General features: G+C 40.2%; 1 protein-coding gene across 1 annotated transcript in view; it reads right to left on the bottom strand.

Annotated features, from left to right (window-relative positions):
• The window catches only part of COL4A2 (collagen type IV alpha 2 chain), a 102,276-nt gene that overhangs the window by 22,980 nt on the left and 59,386 nt on the right, over nucleotides 1–19,910 (bottom strand). Inside the window, exons 13-26 of the mRNA XM_026068029.1 lie at nucleotides 19,246–19,290; nucleotides 17,234–17,287; nucleotides 16,896–16,962; nucleotides 15,401–15,502; nucleotides 14,822–14,977; nucleotides 13,118–13,210; nucleotides 12,649–12,815; nucleotides 10,059–10,131; nucleotides 9,864–9,970; nucleotides 8,218–8,419; nucleotides 7,393–7,452; nucleotides 6,847–6,909; nucleotides 3,364–3,471; nucleotides 866–1,087 (exon numbers count right to left, since the gene is read on the bottom strand). Coding sequence (XP_025923814.1) covers nucleotides 866–1,087; nucleotides 3,364–3,471; nucleotides 6,847–6,909; nucleotides 7,393–7,452; nucleotides 8,218–8,419; nucleotides 9,864–9,970; nucleotides 10,059–10,131; nucleotides 12,649–12,815; nucleotides 13,118–13,210; nucleotides 14,822–14,977; nucleotides 15,401–15,502; nucleotides 16,896–16,962; nucleotides 17,234–17,287; nucleotides 19,246–19,290 — 1,519 coding nt within the window. The remainder of the gene's footprint in view (nucleotides 1–865; nucleotides 1,088–3,363; nucleotides 3,472–6,846; nucleotides 6,910–7,392; nucleotides 7,453–8,217; nucleotides 8,420–9,863; nucleotides 9,971–10,058; nucleotides 10,132–12,648; nucleotides 12,816–13,117; nucleotides 13,211–14,821; nucleotides 14,978–15,400; nucleotides 15,503–16,895; nucleotides 16,963–17,233; nucleotides 17,288–19,245; nucleotides 19,291–19,910) is intronic.

Here is a 19,910-nt window from a genome sequence, read left to right as displayed (position 1 = left end):
TTTTAGTGCGTGTCCAATCGCTGCTGAAACTCCGTAGCAGAGGGTGCTTAACTCCCATATGTGCTATAGAAAATCTCTTATAAAAGTCAGAGACCTACAAAGTCAGATTTTGTAGAGCAACTATGATTTTCTTTGTCTTCTACAGAGACTTTAGCATGGTTTTTAAGCTCTGTAAAATAATGAAATAAAATGAACCCCAAAGTCATGAATAAATATAGAAAGTTATCTTTCACTTGTTCCTGAGTGCCCAAAGACTGATCAGGTAAAAGGATTCATGAACATTTTACTATAGGCTATATGTATAATATCCTATCATGCTAATTGGACCTGAGAGGACCTCAGTTAAAATTTACAAATTCTGCATTGGAGCAACCTGCTATTCTGCAAGGCCATATATTATCTGAACATTTTGGGGAGTGTGAAGTAAGCTCAGTATTATGCAATACATAAGTAAAATGTCAGAATAATGACCACACCAGTCTAGCAGTGTTACTCACGTTGTTACAAACCATTCCCTTAACTACAAAGGTAAAAATGAAGAATGCGTCTGAACACAACAAAGACGAGCAAAATCTTGTTCTTTGGTATCATGTTGTAGCTGATTTCACTCCATGCAGTGTGAAGTGCAGTGTTGGTCACAACCAATGGATCTCCAGAAGCTGTTTGGAGGAGCCAGGCATTTTGGTAACTACATAAGATACATCAGGAAGGGATGGGAGACCGTCTGGCACTGGGATTTAATGCTTAGATCACGAGTAGGTCTCATGCATCCTAACACAGACTCTTACAACTCCATATCACTGGTTTGGCTACATTTATACCTCAACTCTTAGTCAAATATTTCTTTACTTGAATTAGCAGTTACCTCTAATTCCTGGTACTCCTTGATCTCCTGGAGTGCCTTTCAATCCAGGAAAGCCAGGGAGTCCAGCATCCCCTCTGGAACCTGCTGCTGCTCCTAAAACTTCACCAGGAATGCCTTTCAATCCTGCCAATCCAGGAGTACCGGATTTTCCTGTAAGGCCTGGGTGCCCCTGTAGTCCAGGTAAACCATTTGGGCCCCTGTCTCCTCTGGGTCCCGTAAATCCTATAAATAAAACGGTGATTAGGCATCACAGTGTTCACTACAAACGCTGTAGTTCAAATCCCAGAAATGCCACCATAATACCAACTATTGTACATAGTTATTTCCCTTTGTTTAATACCACAGGTTTCGGATAAAAACTAACAGTATATAAATGTTGTAAGAAAAGTATGTATAAGGACATTTGAGCAAACATGGAAATTGGCAAAACTTACAAGATGTGCCTCAGGATGTCCATGTACCCAGTGCCCAGGTGATAAAAGATCCACAGTGCCACAGACAGTCACTCCCATGTAAATATTTTGAATTGGCTACTGCCAATTGCTATTGCATTTTATGAACACCTTATTCTATTAGGCCACCAAAATTGTTCCTGTACACAAAAAGTCAGTTAGACATGCAGTAGGGGTAAGGTGTTCCTCCCGCTCCTGGCAAACTAGTCTTTCAGCTCTGTTGTGCCTGTCCTCCACCTTGTAGCTGAACAACTGGGAGGGAGCAACTTCCCATTACCAGAAGTAGCAGGAGAAGGTTTCTTGCGGCCTGCGAGACTGGACCAAGACTGGGAGTTGAGTATAAACACTGGTAAGAACAATATGGAAAAAGGCTGAAGATTGGTTTGAGTGCTGACTATCCTGTGGCCTTGGAGCCATAAGGTTGAGGAGCACTGATTTAGCATTTAGAGCACTCTGCAGAGCTTGGCAGGGAAAATATGGGTTCATGTTCCTGCCTCAGGCTGCACAGAGCCAGGTTTATGTCCATAACCCTTTCACATTAACCAGGACATGCATGAACCCTTCTTTCACCCTTCTCTTTTGCCACTACATGTGATGCAGAGTGCGTGCTCTCCTTGGGTCAAATCAAAAGCTGAGCACTGCATTTGAGAAAGTTGGTAGCACTTTGGTATCTGTGAGGATTTAGGCCTTGGAAAACAGAAGCAGAGAGAGAATTTCTAAAGAACTCCCAAATTAAGTTGCATCAATGGCTTCTGAATTATGCTACAGATAAAACTCAGTGCCTGTTTCTCTGACCAAATTAACCTGGTCAACCACAGAGACGTAAAAGTGCTTTCTCTAGATTAGAGTAGAAAATCTGCAATAAGGGACTGTCTAAGCAGCTTTCACAGATCTAACATTTTTTCTACAGTGAATGTGGGGAGAAGGACAAGAAGATCCATATTGTTATGAAGATACTCTGGCCTAATTCCTTTACCTTGCATATCACCATACATTTTCCAACACAACAGGCACCTCCAGTCTCATTTTGTTCCAAATTTTGCTTGTTCCTTGGGAATCTGAACTGCATTATCTGCATTGCCAAAGGGCCTTCCCATCCACAGTAGGAAAGGCAGTAGTCTAATAAGTTGTATTTTGGTATTGCTCACTCAGAAATATGCATTCATTTTATTTTAAAATGTATTAATCAATATCTATGCAAACTTACAAAAAAACCCCTGAGAACTGCAAACATTTCCAAACCAACCTTAACAGAAAAAAACAGAGATTTCATTATAGCTACAACATTTCTGAATTTTCTGAAAACCATCCTCTTTTTCTACCTGAAAATTTTTTACAAGTGGAAAACAGATAATGTTAAACCATTCATTTCAGATTTTCTGGCAGTAACTCTTGCTGGACCGACTGATGACCTATGAATATGCCCAGACTGTTTCTGCAGCTTATGTGTGTGTGCAGTAGGCCTATTTTATACTCATATGACTTACTGTGCATGAACAGAACAACTATACATGCAGTTAATTGATGTGTCTTGGACATGCTGGAATCCCTGGAAAGATACAGAAGCCCTGGATTTAATATGCGCCTATTACAAACTTCTATAAGATGTGACAGGCACTGAACACTTGCAAACACTTCGTATCACTGTTTAGAAGCAGAGTCACTTATGAGTAAGGTGACTAGCTGGCATTCTGTCTTTAACATGTCCAGTATAATTTATATTAATGCTGGAAAGAGTTAACTAGAAACATTAATACTAGTATTTTCTCCCTCTCTGCATCATTGCACTGAGTATATTCCATCTGGAATCTGACGCATCTTAGTAGTGAATTTCTTTATTTCTATAGCAACTTTATGAGATTTTACTGTCACATTTATAATTCTGCACTATAAAGCACATTTGAAGGTTGGAATCTATGTTATTTTTCATCATTACAGAAGCAGCATGAAATCCTTGTGGCTTCAAAAAAAGATGAATCTTGGATTCCTGTGACTATAGAAAAGAGGTCAAAAGTAAATAAAGAATGACTAATTATTTCAAGATACCTGGAGGACCTGGGACTCCTTCCCGACCTGGATCACCCCGTGTACCATTTAGTCCTGGATATCCCACTGGACCTGGATCACCTGGGAATCCTCTTGCACCTTTTGCACCTAAATTATATAAAAGAAAGTAAAGCAAGTGAGATCCAAACAAGCGAAACAGAAATGTGCATATAATGGAGGCAAAGATTGTGGTGAATATCATAATGAAGTATTTCAGGATGCAAAGATTAATTTTTAAAAATTTAATTGGATGTTGTACACTGTAGATCTTTAGGAGCATCCAAGGTCCCAAGACATGGATGAAATGCTAGACTAAGTGCTCTACAAATGTGTATTAAAAAGACTGCTGCTGACTTCAAGACTAATGATATGGAGGCTACTAGAGTGAATATCATAAATCTAATAGACTTTTGGAGACTTTTTTAAAGAATGTTTTGTAAATTAAGATTTTTAACTTAAAGTCAAAAGGCGATGTCAAAGGAAGAATGCTCAATGGAAACCGACATAGGGGAGAGGCTGTAGGAGGAATTAATTTTTTCCTTCCTTGCTAGAACTGACCACAGAACATGAGCGGGGTGGTTTAAATAACCACAAAACAGAGAAATAAGGCTAATGGTTAGATCTAATCAGCCTAGGGACAGAATACAAAGTAACTTGTCTACTTACTATGTTTGCAATAGTGCAGGTCTGCAGCTTAGATAGTCAAAGAAGGGCTGTGCCCTGAGAAAGTGTTCCTCTGGCACTGACCTCATGTTCATACTGAAGTTCCGGCTTCAGGAAAAATGAAACCCTCACTTCCTTATGACGTAGTATTTGATATTTCAGTAATGGCAACTGCATATTAGTGTTTCTTAACATCTGAAAGCTTACAAGCATTTAGTAGGATTCTTTTCTTTCTGTTAAGTTTGTAAGGTTATACTATTTATGCATTTTTTCATGCAAAAATTCTATTATATTATTCTCATTAATATGTTGTATGCCAAGATCAAGATATTTGGTAATGTTTTTTAAAAATAATTCCTAAGGAATGCTTTGCTTTTTCTTTCCGAGAACTAGTTCCTTGAACTCCAAGTTCCCAGATCATACTTGAAGGTCAACAACATGCATTAACATTTTTAGTGTTGTTGCTTAGCATCATCATGAATTACAACTCATTTATTTATTACACTGAAAGCAAGTTTCTCTTTATTCATCTCTAACTATGACAAAATAATCAAAATGTCACTTGAATTTTGATGCTTTTTCCATTTTAGTTTTCTGATTTTCTATTATTTAGCCATCAATTTTTGCAGTTTTAGTTGTTGTTCATGAAGGGGAGAAGGAAATTTTAAAAAAAGGTTAGAATTAAGGAGCACATAAACAGCCTATGCAGTGTGAATAGCATTTTCCTAGTGCAATACAGTACCATTGTTCTCTTCCCTATATGAACAATAACTTCTCAGAAAGCAATTAAACAGAAAACTCCTAGGCTTTCAGGTCTCAATGAAAAATTCTAATGTGCCTTTTACCCAAATAGCATCTTAGTCTTGTTTCCCATCTGTAATAACTGACTTTCATTCATTCTGCTCAGAATTGTACTAATTAAAAAGCCATGTTAGAGAAAGCAGGCAGCAGATGGAGAAAGCAACCACTGCTTATCACATATTTCAGTAACTTATTATGTGATGTTAGCTTGTGTTAACATGTTGTGCCAAACAGTAGTAAGAAAAAGTTTGTATTTTAGAACAATGTTCAGTTTGCAAACTTCTAAGTGGTATGGTTGCAAGAGAAAACAGCTTAAATATCTTATCAACAGCAATCTTGAGGGGAAAAATACAACATCCTAAGAAGACAATGGTGATAGCATAAATTAGGCTTTGGTACTTTTGTGACAATATAGTGATACGGGCAAGCATTACACTCCAGGAAACTATGGATGGAGCTATAGCAACAAGAAGCTGAGAAAAGCTGTAAAAAGCATCCTGTTCTTCCCAGTTTTCTATCTCCAGAACTTTCTCAGGTTTAAAGGAGGCTATAAACACAGAATTCTGTCCTCAGCTCAGCAAGGGCACTTTTCCTGTTGTTGGAGGGCAGGGAGACAATAAACGTTAAAATTACTGAGATATAAACTGATGAAAACAGAGAAAGAGCTGTTAAAGGGCTAACCAAAACTCTAAAATATGAAACACAAGAATCAGTGGTGCAGCACCAATGTACAGCAGTCTTAGAGTGAGAAATTAAATCTGTCTGCATTCGCTGAAAGGAGAAACTTAAAGCTCATATAAATGAAAGCAGAAACAAATCATCCTACTCAGGAAAAGTTACAAAGATCACAAAGAAAAAAATCTTTAGCAGCATTGATCCTAGTGCTCAACTAAGGCATTAAGACTAAGACAACATAAATCAGAACTATACATCATCTCTCAACAGAGAAAAAATGTCTCCTTTTAAGAGCCATGAATTTGTGATAAATCAATTCATAGATGCCATAATAAACCTTGTGCTGAAAAAATAAAAAGGTTGACCTTAAATATTATAGTCCAGATCTCTGACCTTGGCTAAGGCACAGAAGGTGCAGTTCAGGAATGAGTGCACCAAGAATTTTACATATCCCAAACTCTGAAGGACCAAATCATGTTATTTGTCAGTATCCCTGTCAGCTGGAGATGAGAATTATTTACTGAAAATCAGCTTTATTACTTAGACTGGGAGGAAGCATGCTTATAGGAACTATCAGTGGTGCTTAGAGGCCCACCACTGAGCCTCTTTGAGGTCTAATGTTTTGACCTCTTAGCACACCTTGTCTGTGTTTCTCTCATTCCCCATCTCACATGGTCCTTCATACTCTGTCCCCACCTCCTCTCCCTTTATGAAAGAGGTGAGAAACCCTTGTTTCTGGGATTGCCAGATGATCCCTCTGGGCCTGGGTAGATGAGCTCTGCAAGGAAGGTGTGTGTGGGAACAGACAGTGCAACTGCATGGCATCAGACAGCCTGGCCCATTACGCTGAGCTGTATCAAACAGTTTAGGCTGACCCTTGTTGAAGGGCTGTGTATATCATGTGAAGAGAAGCAGTGAGAAGGACCTGTCACAATCCTCCATTGCAACCCCCTCCTCCAAGGTTAACAGGAATTATTGCCCTGCTCTTAGAGGACAGGACTTTCCCTGTGAGGTGCCCAATCAGCTCTGAGGGACGGCAGGGATTTCTTTCTCTCTGTTTACTCTCACTTACATGCAGCGGTGAATAGCAAAAGGAAGGCACTTTCTGTTTCTGTTTCATGGCTGAAATTCATCAGCAGAGGCAGAATTAGCTCAGGAATGGTGCAGCCACCAGGGCTGCATGCTGCTTACCACCCCTCTGCCTACTTCAAGTTAATGCTTTCCTCTATTGTCACTTCCTGGGCCTAAAATACACTCACTGCTAAGACACAACTTTAATAGGTTTGGCAAGATCTTCCTCAAAATGTTGTGCGTATGGGAACAAAAGTAAAGGCAAAATGTTACCTGTGGCTCCCGGCAGTCCTGGCTGGCCTTGGGATCCCTTTGGTGGTCTCACACAGCCCGCGCCTGCAAACAGACATGATTAGTTGCATGGTATGCGCTCACACACTGTCCCTCATCAGCTCTGCATCCTGCAGTTGAGACAACATCATTAAAGCTGGTGAATTAAATTTAATGGGCAAAATCTCAGCTTAAAAAAAGCTGTCTTCATTTTATAAAAGGAATTTGCTAATGGTGGCATTTCCTGGGGAGCATTCATGCTGAGCTCCACCCCAATAACGCTGAACCAAGAGCCATTCTTCTGCCTCTTTTATGGGGACTACAGTGTCTGCTCTAGTAAGACTGGCAAAGCAAGGGTATTCCGACTTTATAGATGGCTGTTTTTCAAAACAAAGAGATACTTGTTTTCCCTGTAGGCAATGTTTATTTTTGACCTGAAGTTTACAATCAAGAGTGTCCAAAGTAGTAATCAAAAAGAAAGTATCAAGCCATAAGAGCAGCATAAGACTAAATATTAAGGTATTTTCAAGCCACTTCTATGTACAGTACCTGACCAGATTGGCTCAGTTCCATCTCCTCTGGAAAAGTCTTCAATGATTTGTCCACAGTCTAAGAGTGCAGAATGGGAAAAGATAGTTATCATTTACAAGTGAAGAATTCTAAAACCTCTTCAGTTCTAGCCAGTATCTATTACAACATCATATAATGTATTCTCTTAACTATTGTGCATTGGAGAAACCACATGAAACAAAAAATTATAAAACATTGGAACTCTTCTACCTGTATATTTATTAGAGCCAGGCCTGAAACCTAATTCTCCCACTGTTAGAAGCCTATGTTCCCCCTGCAGTGTACTGGGTGTGCAGGTGCCTACTTCGGCTTGCAAATTCTGCCAGACACATTGAAGCTGAGCAACACAACTCTGAGCCAAAGTCTTGTGAATATAGCCCCAGCATTCTTATGCTGGGAGGAATGTGGAAAGCTGCAGAGATACCGTGACATCTGGAAGGACAGATACACGATTTTCTCTGGCCAATTAAAAGGTTAAGTTGGATGGGGAAGACTAGAGAGAAACATCTGTGAGTACTCTAAAGGACAGAACATTGCTCTATTGCCTTCAACTGCTCAAAAAAGAATAGATTTTACTCACTGATACTGACACAGTCATTTACGCTATTTCAACACTTGAAATGAAAATACTGGGAAGTATTTCTTTCTTCAAGGCTTCTGAACAACTAACACGGTCAATCCCTTTTTACCCATATAATCTCCCAGCAAATGCTGTCTTTTCAACAGTGATGCTGTAAAGATACTGTACACAATCCAATAATGGTCTCTCATGGCTTTGATACAAGACAGAGCATTCACTCTTACCTAGCTGGCCAGGCTCTCCTGGCAGCCCAGGCAAACCTGGAGGTCCATGGCTTCCATCTGGTCCACGGTCACCTGGAGGACCACGGTACCCTTTTGGGCCAATAAATCCTTCACCTGGCAGGCCAGTTTCTCCTGGAAAGCCCTTTGGGCCCAATTCTCCTGGATAACCGGGATCACCAAGGAAACCTCTGATACCATCACCCTGTGGGAAGTGGATAGAAGTGGTCACTCTTGACTTTGCTGCGAAACAAACAAAACTCAAACAGTTAACTACTCTTATGACTAACATTTTATAGGCAGCTACTCCTCACATATCACATCCCAGCTATTTAAATCAATACGCAAATAACATATATTTGAAATAATCAGACTTCAGTTTAGATCCCACAGCAGAAAAGGTACTCAAGATGCACTCTCACAGGGAGCATCCCTGTAAAAAGGCTGGCCAATGAACAACATTGGGCAACATGAATTACTAAGGAGGACAACCTTACTCCCCCTTCTGTGAAGCTGCAAGTGGATTTTGGGGAAACCACACACATCACTACAGAGCTCCTTGCTCTGCTGATTACATGTGTGGCTCTTGGTAGTCTGATTGGAATGTAACCAATATATTCTCACATCCTTCTCCTCTGCTCTCCATCAAGAAAAGGGAAAGGGAAAAAATTAGAAACATAATGTCCTCTTTGTCAGAGCAGACAGAAAGACAGGAACTGAGGAGGCAGACAAAGGTTACAAAGGTTACAAAAGGTTACAGGATAGGGATAATATTTATCAAGACTAATAATAATCATTAGAGTTAGGTGCAGCTGGTGTCTGAATCCCAGCTAGTTTTGGTGTGGCATTTAGTTTGCAAATCTTAAGAACAGCTGGCATAAAATTGTGCCCAAATAGGTAGTTTTGGGGGGTCTATTATTCTAGTAATATTGCTGCAATCTTAAATCAACATCTTATGACCAGAAAATGTTTCCGTCCTTAGAAGTAGTAAAAAGCATCATCTCTACTGGTAGCAAAAACCACTGTGGTCCAGATTTGATGTTATGTCTCTGGCCCATCTTGTGATGGAAGAGCATCCTAATGGTCCAAACCAGCATTTATGATAGGCAAGGCAAATTGCACTTGCAGGGTGCTCTTTTGCCTACAGTGGGACACTAGAAGACCAAAAGATGTCTAGATGTCTAACTTTTAGATGGCTACAGTTAGTTAGCTGAGATGCTACCAAGCATATGCATGATGACATAGCCTACATTTTGAGGATGTAAAATTGTAATAATTTTTACTTTTCTGTAACTCAGTCACAACAAATCTGTAGAAGTTCTGTGACTTTGAGTATCTCTGAGATAAAGTTAAAAGGAGGTGGTAATAAATGACTAATAATCACTAACAAACCACTAATACCAAAATGGCCTAACTGGGTTATACAGTACTGCTTATTTGTTTAAATAAAATGGGAATGAAAGAGAACAGTTGTTTTAAAAAACCCTGAGAGTAAAACTGATGTTTGATATATCAATAACCAGCAAATCTAGTTTAGTTGTGTATCACTATCTGCGAATGAAGGACAGTCAGGTGATGATAATTTCTCAGAATTAAATTCATTAGTAATTGAGTGTGGCTGAAATGATTTAGCTATATTTGCTACTTACTGGAAGGCCAGGTTGTCCTGGTAAACCATCTAAGCCATCTCTGCCTGGGAAGCCATCTTCACCTCTGACACCAGGCAGCCCAGGATCTCCTCGAATTCCTTTGGTGCCTAAAGAAGAGCTCTCATTGTGAGACTAGTCCCTCATGAAAAGTATGAGTAATTGCAAAACACATGCAACATGAATTTTTTACGCTACCTTTAGTAGTTATGCGTAAAGAATCTCCCTTTTCTCCTTTTGGTCCAGGAAATCCATGCGGACCCAACAATCCCTGGTGTTATCCATATTGAAAAAATAAACAAACAAACCAAGAACCACTTAAGTATCAAGATTTGTATTTCCAGTGTCCTGTCTGCTCTAAGTTTACTTCTTTTCTGTTACTTTCTATGAATAATTCCCTCTTTAGTATTCCCATTCTTGTGCCTGAACCTTTATTAATATGCTCTAACTGTGTAAGGCCACTGGAGCAAGGTCTTGTGGCATGACAGGGGTGCTTCTGCATGAGGAAGGCTCTGGTAAAAGTGCTGCTTCCTATGAGCTGGAGTCCAACAGATGACTGCAGCTGGAGGATGGACTGCATCAGAGGAGGCATGGTAGATTACTTACTGTTCACCAGTGAGGGAGTTGTGGTAAGCAACTCTTCGGCACCACAGAAACACAACTCAAGGTTATATTTGTCTGTAGGCATTCTCTCCTGCCCACCACTACAAATAACAGCCCCATAACTATCAGTGGATTATGCTTCACAACACTGGTGTTGAAAAGTAACATTTTCTTCATTTACGAGGGGCAAGAACTTAGGCACAGAGCGATTAAGTGACTTGCCCCAAACCACAGAATCGTAGGAAGGTTTTGGTTAGAAGGGACAGTGGAGGTTTCCTGTCCAACCCACCGCTCAGCGCTAGATACAGCAGGTTGCATAGGATCTGGTCCAGTTAAGTTTTGAAAATCTCCAAGGATGGAGATTTCATCTCTTGCAAATGCAATTTGTGGTGAAGCTGAAGACCAGGCTCTGTGATTCCCGATTCCTTCATATAACACAAAGGTCTCTTTTTGAATATCTCATCTGAAAGTGGCATTGCTAGCTTTCTGGCCAAGAACCTTAGGGTCACAGGACCAAACCAATGGTAGGTGCCAAGGCCCAGAGGTTACAGATTCATTTACCACTAGCCATTTTACATCAGTTAGTTCTGGATAGTTATATTCATGCTCACAAAAATATAAGCCATGTATGTTAGATTTTCCCTAGCTTCCTCTTACTCAATTCCAGGGTATATATTGAATGAAATGAATCTTCCTGATACATATATTTTTTGCTTAAAAGATTCCTCTGCCATAAATTATTTAATAGAGTATCTTTTCCACCACGGTCTTTTACCGACTTTCTGCAAGAGTTTCTTGTGTGAAAAGCATGTGTGGAAACTGTTTCTCAGCTGCTGGTCATGTCAAGAATACAGATTCACAATTCTGTAAGTCTAAAGGGGGGATCAAATCAAAGTAAAAGGATCCTGGTTTATCTGGACATATTTGAAAACTGTATGTTAATTATCAATGAAGCCATGTCTAGATGCCAGTGTAGAGATTTTGTTTCAGATGTTCCTTTTTGCAGGCCAAAAGGAATCCCAGAAACTTGCTAAATATGCTGAATTATTTCATTGATTATATAACTGCAGAGTTCTTCAAGAATAATTGCTGCAATAATTACATGATTTTCACTTTTCTATTTTTTGTTTTCAAGGTTTAGATGTTGTGTATAATGCAATTTTAGCACACAGGTGTTTTCCAAATGGTTTACAGTTGTTTCTCATCCTTCTTTTCCCATAAAAAGGAATGCCCATTACTTAGGATCAAATTTTATTTTCATGGAATTGATGTAAAACTGATCTAAATTAAGTTAATTCATTCTCTATAAATGTAACATGTTTACAGTCAGAATTATGGAGTTCATTCTGACTAAGAATATAAACCAAGAATATTTAAGCTAATTTTTCCTACTTCAAATTTTCTGCAGACCAGAAGTTTAGATACAGTTGGGGCTTTGCTGCTGAGTGATATTTTGCTATGCTATGGTATGTCTGCATATATCTTAATTCTATAATAATTTAAAATTGAATTATTGAGTAAAGATATTGAAATTCTTCAATTCAAAAGCAAAAAATAACTTGCAAAACTTTAGGTAAACCAAAGCTTCAATACTTAACTGTTCAAAAGTATTTTTTTCAATTTTTTTCCCCCGTGACCCTGGGAAAGTAGAACTTTTCATAAAAATATTTCAATTTGCAGCAAAAAAAATCTTTTTTTTGTTTTTTTTGACATCAACAATCAAGCCAAAATTTATTTTTAATTTTTTAATGCCAAAATAAAAAAACTTGAAGACATTAAGTTTGCTCCGACATCTTTTCATAACCAAAATCAGTTTTGGGTCAGTTCTACAAAAATTTTGTTCTAACATCTTGAGAGAAGATGTAACTTCCTGAAGTCAGTTCTGACTGTGAGAAAACATGATGCAGTTGGCATACCATAGCACCTTTAACTGTAAATAATAAGCAAGCAATCATTAGCAAAGCAGTCTTTGCAGAGTTATTCATTGGTGGCTTTTAAGAAAGACTTAGTGTATTATAAACAAGTTTGGCAAGTTGACATATGCATCTTCTTAGAAACAGGTGTTTTGGAACTGCTGAAATTGTTATCCTGCTAGTTGGCCAGATCATGATCAGTACTACAGCTGGTCATCAGCTCATTTCTAGTAGGCATATGAAACCGCACATTAAAGAAATAAGTATCTTACTTTTGCCCCAGGATAGCCAGGAGTACCATGTCGACCTTGATCACCAGGTTCTCCTTTTCTCCCAGGCTGGCCAGGAGTTCCCGGAAAACCACGTGGGCCAGGGGGACCAGTAGAGCCCCTTCTGATTTCCTCACCCACAAGGCAAGTACCACAGTCCCCTTCTTCGCCTAAGAAAATGGTTTGGAAAGAGAAGAAAGAATGCTCTGTCAGAACAAATATACTTTCACCTGTATCCATAATATACATATCTGAGAATACTTGAGAACTTTCTCAAATACTTCAGAAAAGTACTTCTTCCTTTTTTCATATAAGAAACTTACACAATGTTTTCCTCGTTGTGTTAGCACCAGACCAAATTCATTGGTCTCTGTGTACATCATGTTTAGACAAAACTCAAACTGAATGCAATGGGAGTTTTACGCAATTGCATAACAGCAGATAATTTGTACACCTGTTTGTTATAACCTGCCTTTAGGTCCTTTTGGTCCTCTTTGCCCAGGAAAACCTTGTGTGCCAGTTCTACCTGGAGTCCCCTGCTGTCCTTTTAATCCAAAGAGATAACCTAGAAGGTTAATTAAATAAAAATATAAATTAATGTATTGTATTTTTACTTTTCTTCTCTTTCCTCCCTATTCCTTTGAGCTGCACTGCATCTGCATTTTTATGCTTTCACTCAATGTCATTTACTGCCTAACCCAGTTTGTTCTTATCTACTACCTTCTCTCTTTTTTCTCCTTCTCACAGCTTCCCACATACATTGCCAGTAATTTCAATTTGCACAATAATGGCCTATCTGCCCCCTTCCTTATCCAGCTCTTCACCTTCCTGCCACTCTGTACCAACACAACCACCCAAAAGGGCCATTTGCTTGCCTCTGCCTTCCTAAGCCCTGTTTATTTCATCTGTTTTCAAAGAATTCACCTTCTTTGATATTTCTTAGCAGTGATAACCCCCCTGATACCAGCTTGCCTGTCTTTTTCCTCCCTATAGCTATGATTGTACTGCAGGAGAGGTGCACTCCAAGGTACATGGACCAGGAACTGACTGGAGCACATGGCCCCAGGCCCAGGTTTTCCTGGGCTGGAAACCACCAAGAGGCATACACGGACAGTATATGCTCAGGTCTCATCTCAGTGCAGTTATAGAACATGGCCTCAGCACATATATGGCCCCAGGACCCAGGAAGTGGTCCGCTATCACAAACACAACCTTTGTAGCTTCGGGTACTCCTGGTCCTGCTCTCCCTCGGCACAATGTATTTTGCAGTACCACAGACTACCAGCTCTGGATCACTTCCTGCAATCCTTTTCTCCACGCCTGCTCTTGCACTGTCTGACACTTTTCATAGAAGCATAGAATAACCTAGGTTGGAAGGGGCCTCCAGAGACCATCTGGTCCAACCCTCTGCTCAAAGTAGGGCCAGACTTATAGTTAGAGCTAGTTCCTGAGGCCTCATCTAGCTCCTTGTTGCAATTTGTGACCACTGCCTCTTGTCCTTTTGCTGTGCACCTCAGTGAAGGGTCTGGTTCCATTCTTCCTGTGACCTCCTGAGAGACAGAGGAAGATAGCAGTAAGCTTCCCCTTAGCCTTCTCTTCTCCAGGCTAAGGAAGAAACCCATCTTTCAGCCACTCCTTGTGCATCATATGCTCCAGTCCCCTAACCATCTTGATGTCCCTCCATAGGTTAGTGTCCTTCTTGTACTGGGGAGACAAAAACTGGACTTTTCTGCAACTTCTCATTTTAATCTCTATGTCTGTTGAACATGCTGTTTACAGTCAATGTCCTCCATTTGAGACGCTGTTCAATCTGTCTTTTATCTCTTGCACACTTACTAGGACCCTTTTACCAGAGCACTGGTATACGTCTTTTATCTGAAACTTCAGCTGTAAAAAAATCTCTTATTCACCATGACACAAATGCAAGTCTGAGCATGAAATCTCCATATCCCTCCCACAGGCCAGCCAGGTCTCCGTATTTCAAATTTGCCAGGATTGTCTAAAAATCATGCAAACCTTTCTTTCATCCATGAGCATACAACTTTTCTCTCCTGTGTCCCCCCACCAGCCATCCATTTTGTTTCATTCCCTCAGTCTACTTTTTCACTCTGCCTTGCCAACAACTGTCTATAAAGATGCTCCTGTGAGTTCTCATCATTTCTCTTCATGCACTTACCAGGAGATCCACGGGGACCAGGTGGACCACGGAGTCCTGGTGTGCCGTGCTTACCCGGAAACCCAGGCGGGCCTGCCTGATAAGCAGGAGAACCTATTTCACCTTTTTCACCCTTTGGTCCCATTTCTCCAGGTAAGCCTGACTTATCCCCGTCCCCTGGAACAGAATCACAAGCAGGGGAGAAGCTCAGCAGAATTTCTTAACAAAGCTGCACAAAGAGCAGTTACATAATGGAAGTGAAAATTCATGCAACTACATCTAGCACACAAAGAAAAATAGAGACATTTAGTGCATAGCAAAAATGGTAACAGCATTTTTCACTCAAGCAATCAACAACAGCTATTGAAGCAAGTAATTGTTATTATCCCTACTGCAGTTGCTCTGCCAGAGCCCCATGGGAGCCGAGGCAGGAATGCAAACTGCACCTCTGAGTTTCTGCCCCAGCAGTTAGTTATCTATCACATTGTATTGCATATTACACACAGCACCCCCCACCCCCACACACACCGCCCCAACCCCATTCCAATTACAACCTGTTGTAAAATTCAGTTGTTAAAACACGTGATGCTGGCATATTACCATCGGAGAATCCAGGAAGACCAGGTGCTCCAGGATCTCCTTCCTCTCCGGGGTCTCCCTCTGGTCCAGAAGTACCTGGAAAGCCTGGATCACCTCTTGCACCTGAAAGACATCCCCAGTTCCATAGAATACACATTAATGTGATGCTGTTTGTGATGCATAAATACTGACTTGTGATATGCTGCAGATTGCTCAACCTACTGTAATTTTTAAAAAGTAAAAATTAAGAACTTCAGCTGCTTTAGAATATGATAAATTATTTCTTAAAGGCAGCTTTAGAGATGTAGAAACCTGCCACCTCTTGCCACCTCAGTATGAATGCAGTCTATCTGAGAGATTTCCGTAAAGCCCTAACATCTGGGGCTGAGCATGTCCTGTAGCAGGAATGGTGTGGAGCCAGCAGGCCCAGGGAAAGGAAAACATCTCTCTGCACTTTCTAATATGCCCCTAGAGCCATGTTGCTCCCAGCAGGCACAGGAGGCCAGCCCTCTGAGGAAAGCCCCTCCTTTTCCTTATGTGAATCAGTCATGATAGCAGGTATGTATGTGAGCTTTATTCTGCTCTCCAGTACCAAAAGCATGTCACTGGGTCCAGCTGTTGCATGCAGAAAGTATCATGCTTTTTGTCAAAGGTCCACAATGTCAGAGGACATGTGACATGTCCAACACGCTGCCTGCTTTCTCCTCTCTCTGCACAGTCTCTCCTGCTCCTATAACCTTGGCAAGGTATTCTGGGTGCTTTGAACAATGTCTGGGGCCTTTTACCCTCTTTTTCAGGGAAGAAGGGACCCATATGTTGTTAGTCTCTGGCTTTCAACAAGACTGGCAAACTCAACAGGATGAGAGCCCAGGCTTGAGCAATGGCACATGATCATCCTTTCTGTTTGTTAGCGCTTCCCCTGGCACAGTTTTGGCGTTGGCAAACTGACATGCTTCCTCTGTGTGTTTCTGGTCTGGTCAGCCAGAGCCGCCACTGCTCTGCAAAACAGCTGACAGTGAGTAGTACAAGCCTACTGAAAAGATCACAAAAAAAAAATTTTCAGCTTAAAAAAGGAAGAAACAAATCTCCTTCTATTCCTCAGGACTTCTTTATATATATATATACATATATATATATATATATATATATTAGATTAGATGTATGGTCTCTGCTCTGCCACCATTGTGGCATTTAATCCAAAGACTCTGAAACAGGAACAAGAACACATATCTCCCATTCTTCTTTTCACAGTACAACTATGTCACACTCTTTTTTTGCTTATTTTTTCTCTGTGGTCTCAGGAATGCATGGATGCCTTTTGTATGGTAGTCCAGCATCAGTAGGGGAGACAGAAAGAAGCCGCTTGCCTGCAAAAAGGTGATTAGGGCAGTCTCTGGGAAGGTAACTATACCTTCTGGAACAGTTTAAGGAGCTGAATTCTCAGGATTTCATGCTTTTGATCTACGTGGAAGGTGGTCCATGGATAAGATAAGTAACCTAAGCAAAAAAGACATACCTTTTCTTGGAATGGGGTAAGGAAGATAAGAAGTTGGTCCTGGAACACCTCTCTCACCCTGTTCTCCCTGTGTTAATAGAAATTGAAGTATTGCATTTAAGCATGTTATTTCAGAGGACTTTTTTTTAACAGAAATGTATGCCTATGAAACACAAAGAAACAAGCTTTCAAAAGCAATGATGTGAATTTTAAGAAATCTGACAGACTCCAAGTTAATGACAAAACTGGTTGTTCTACAATGACAACAAGCACTTCAATTGTTATTACATTACAGGGAAGAAAAGAAAGCAAAATTACACCTCATTTATTGCTTCTAGCAAATGAAAGTAAGGCAGTACCTTGCTTCCTCCAGGACCGTAGCCACCTGGTTCACCATCAAGTCCTGAAAAACCCTGTAATACACATCAAAATGGTTCACTTTTTCCTTATCCCCAAAAGGATAAAATTATTTGGTCTGTATCAGCTGGCTTCCACTGCTGTTGGGGTGAGAACTGTGCAACAGAGCTGAACAGTTCATCTTCCCTGGAGTGTAATAATGAAGGTAACACCATCAAGTGTCCTTGTGTTTCAATGTTCCATTTGTTGGACCAAGCCCAACTCCGGTCAAAGGCCAGGGGACCTGCTGTGGCGCAGGCTCTGCAGCTCCTGGCAATGTGCGGAGGGATAGAGTGCCTACCCTCGCACCGTCCCCTTGGACATCCCCCTTGCGCTCTCCTCCCCTACTCCCTCACATCCATGCTGGGCACACTGTATCCCACAGAAATTTTCCATCCCCCACCACAACAAATCACAGAATCAAAGAATCACAGAACAGTTGGGGTTTTGAAAGGGCTCCAGATACCATCTGGTCCAACCCCCTGCTCAAGCAGGGTTAGCTAGAGCAGGTTGCCCAGGACCACGTCCTGTCCAATGCTATAACGTTTAAGGTCCTGCCCCCTTCTCTCAGCTGAAGTGTTTGAAATCCACTTTGGAAAAAGAGTGATGTTAAAAAGGTGAACTTTTAGGAGAAAACAGGGGCCAGATCTTTAACTGATATCAATCCACACAATTTCACTGAAACCAGCAAAGGTGTGTAATTCACACTAGTTTGGTTATTAGCTAGCATTTTAAAGTAACTCCTGAGTTTCACAGTGGGGTGAACTCCTGCACAGAGCAGGAATTTAATAACTGGTTCTACAAAACATTTACTCAATTTTAAAGCACTACAAATTCCACAGCACTCAGCAAGATACCACAAACAGAACCATATGCATCAAAGACTTTTCCATAATGGCAACTATACATCAAAGTATCAGAAGAGGAAACTGTTAAGTAGTAGTTGTAAAATCTCTTTACACTAGATGGAGCTGGCAGTCTAAAAGTGAAGCTGGGGGATCAAGTCATTCATGAAAATACAACAAAAATGTGCTTACTGGTGAATAGCACATTAAGAAGCCCATTCCTTTGCATATACATATTATAGAGTGATATTCGTCCAAACCAATGTACACTCCACTAAAATTGTTGCCAAGATTCACTTTCAATAAAAGGAAGCCCCTGAAGGTTTCTGACTGAAGAACGAATATAAATTAAGGGAAAGACAGTTATTTGGCTTTAATAGATTTTGCATCAGTCTCTCAATGTACATATTACTGATTGATAGCATTTTTCCTTCCCAACCACCAGGTTTTGTGACTGGACTGAACAGCTGTGAAAATTTCATGTTATTATTGTCCTGGCAGGACAAATCCTTAAACCAACTAAGAACGGGGAAGCATGGAGAAGTCATGCATCCCACAGTTATTTGAATATCTCGTGGAAGTGATTTCTAATACCGATTGAAGAGGCCTTTTTCTGAACGCAGATAAAAAGTATGAGCTCTTCCATGTCTGGCAGAATTCTATTTTAAATATTGTGTCTGTTTCTATGGCGACAGAGATTTAACTGGTTTATTTATCAGTTTCCTTCTCTTCTTTCATTTTGCTTTTTGATATTCAAGATGTAACACAGACTACAGATTTCAAGCACATCTGCAGAAAGCTAATTAAAAGACTAAGTTTCTGCATGGCAGGAAGAAAGTTATAGAAAGCATGGTAGTAGTAATGGGAACAATGAATATGACACTTTCTCATGGTGCTCTGAAAACGTGCTCATATTGAAATGGCAAAACACACTTTAGTTATAGGCCTCCTTTTTTATTTCAACTGATGAGGAAACCACCTGACCCAAAATTACAATGATAGATGAATCCAGATGATATTTACCAGACCACAGCTGGTATAATTTCAGGCAGAATTTGTCCTCTGCAGCTTGCTTTTCAGACAGCTTGTCTAAATACACGTTAGAAACAAATCTTGTGTGAAATACTCACTCTTTCTCCACTGAGTCCTGGAAAACCATTGATACCAGGCAGTCCCTATGAAGACACATTAAAATTAGCAAAATAAAGTGGCATCCTAACAAATCTTTTAAGAACCATTATTACTTCTTAGATAAAGTAAGTTTGACAGTAAGTTTGAAGTTCTAAAACTAACAGTCATAATTCAGATATACTTTCAATGAGATACATGTATGATGCAAACAGAACAGATCTGAAGTTTAATTTAATATTTGACTTTTTCCACCTTATATCTCTTGATCAGTACATTGAAAGTGATCATGAAAATTTTAAAGATATCTGATATTTTAAAAAACATGTGTTGAATACTATTCTTATGTTGTTTATGCACTCTAGAAACAGTGCAACTAAAAGCATCCATAGATGCTACAAGGTAGCAGCATTTAGATATGCTTTTTATTTGGGTTCACAGAGTAGCTGTAGTCAAACTCATGTTTGTTAATCATCATGCAAAGAGAGCTAAGATGGTCACAGTGACATGAAACTCGGGACTAGTAGAGGAGCTACAGTGAGCGAGTACAGCTTTCTGCACCTGCTGCCCAGTGAGTGTCACGAATGGCTTCCCAGTGAGGACATACGCATATCTGCGAGTCTAGTGGTGCCCTCCTCCCTTTACCATTTCAAAATGGCCTTTTCCC

Source organism: Apteryx rowi, unplaced genomic scaffold (assembly GCF_003343035.1).
Source record: "Apteryx rowi isolate R43461 unplaced genomic scaffold, aptRow1 scaffold_267, whole genome shotgun sequence".
NCBI lineage: Eukaryota > Metazoa > Chordata > Aves > Apterygiformes > Apterygidae > Apteryx > Apteryx rowi.
This window is presented reverse-complemented; position numbering and strand designations above follow the sequence as displayed.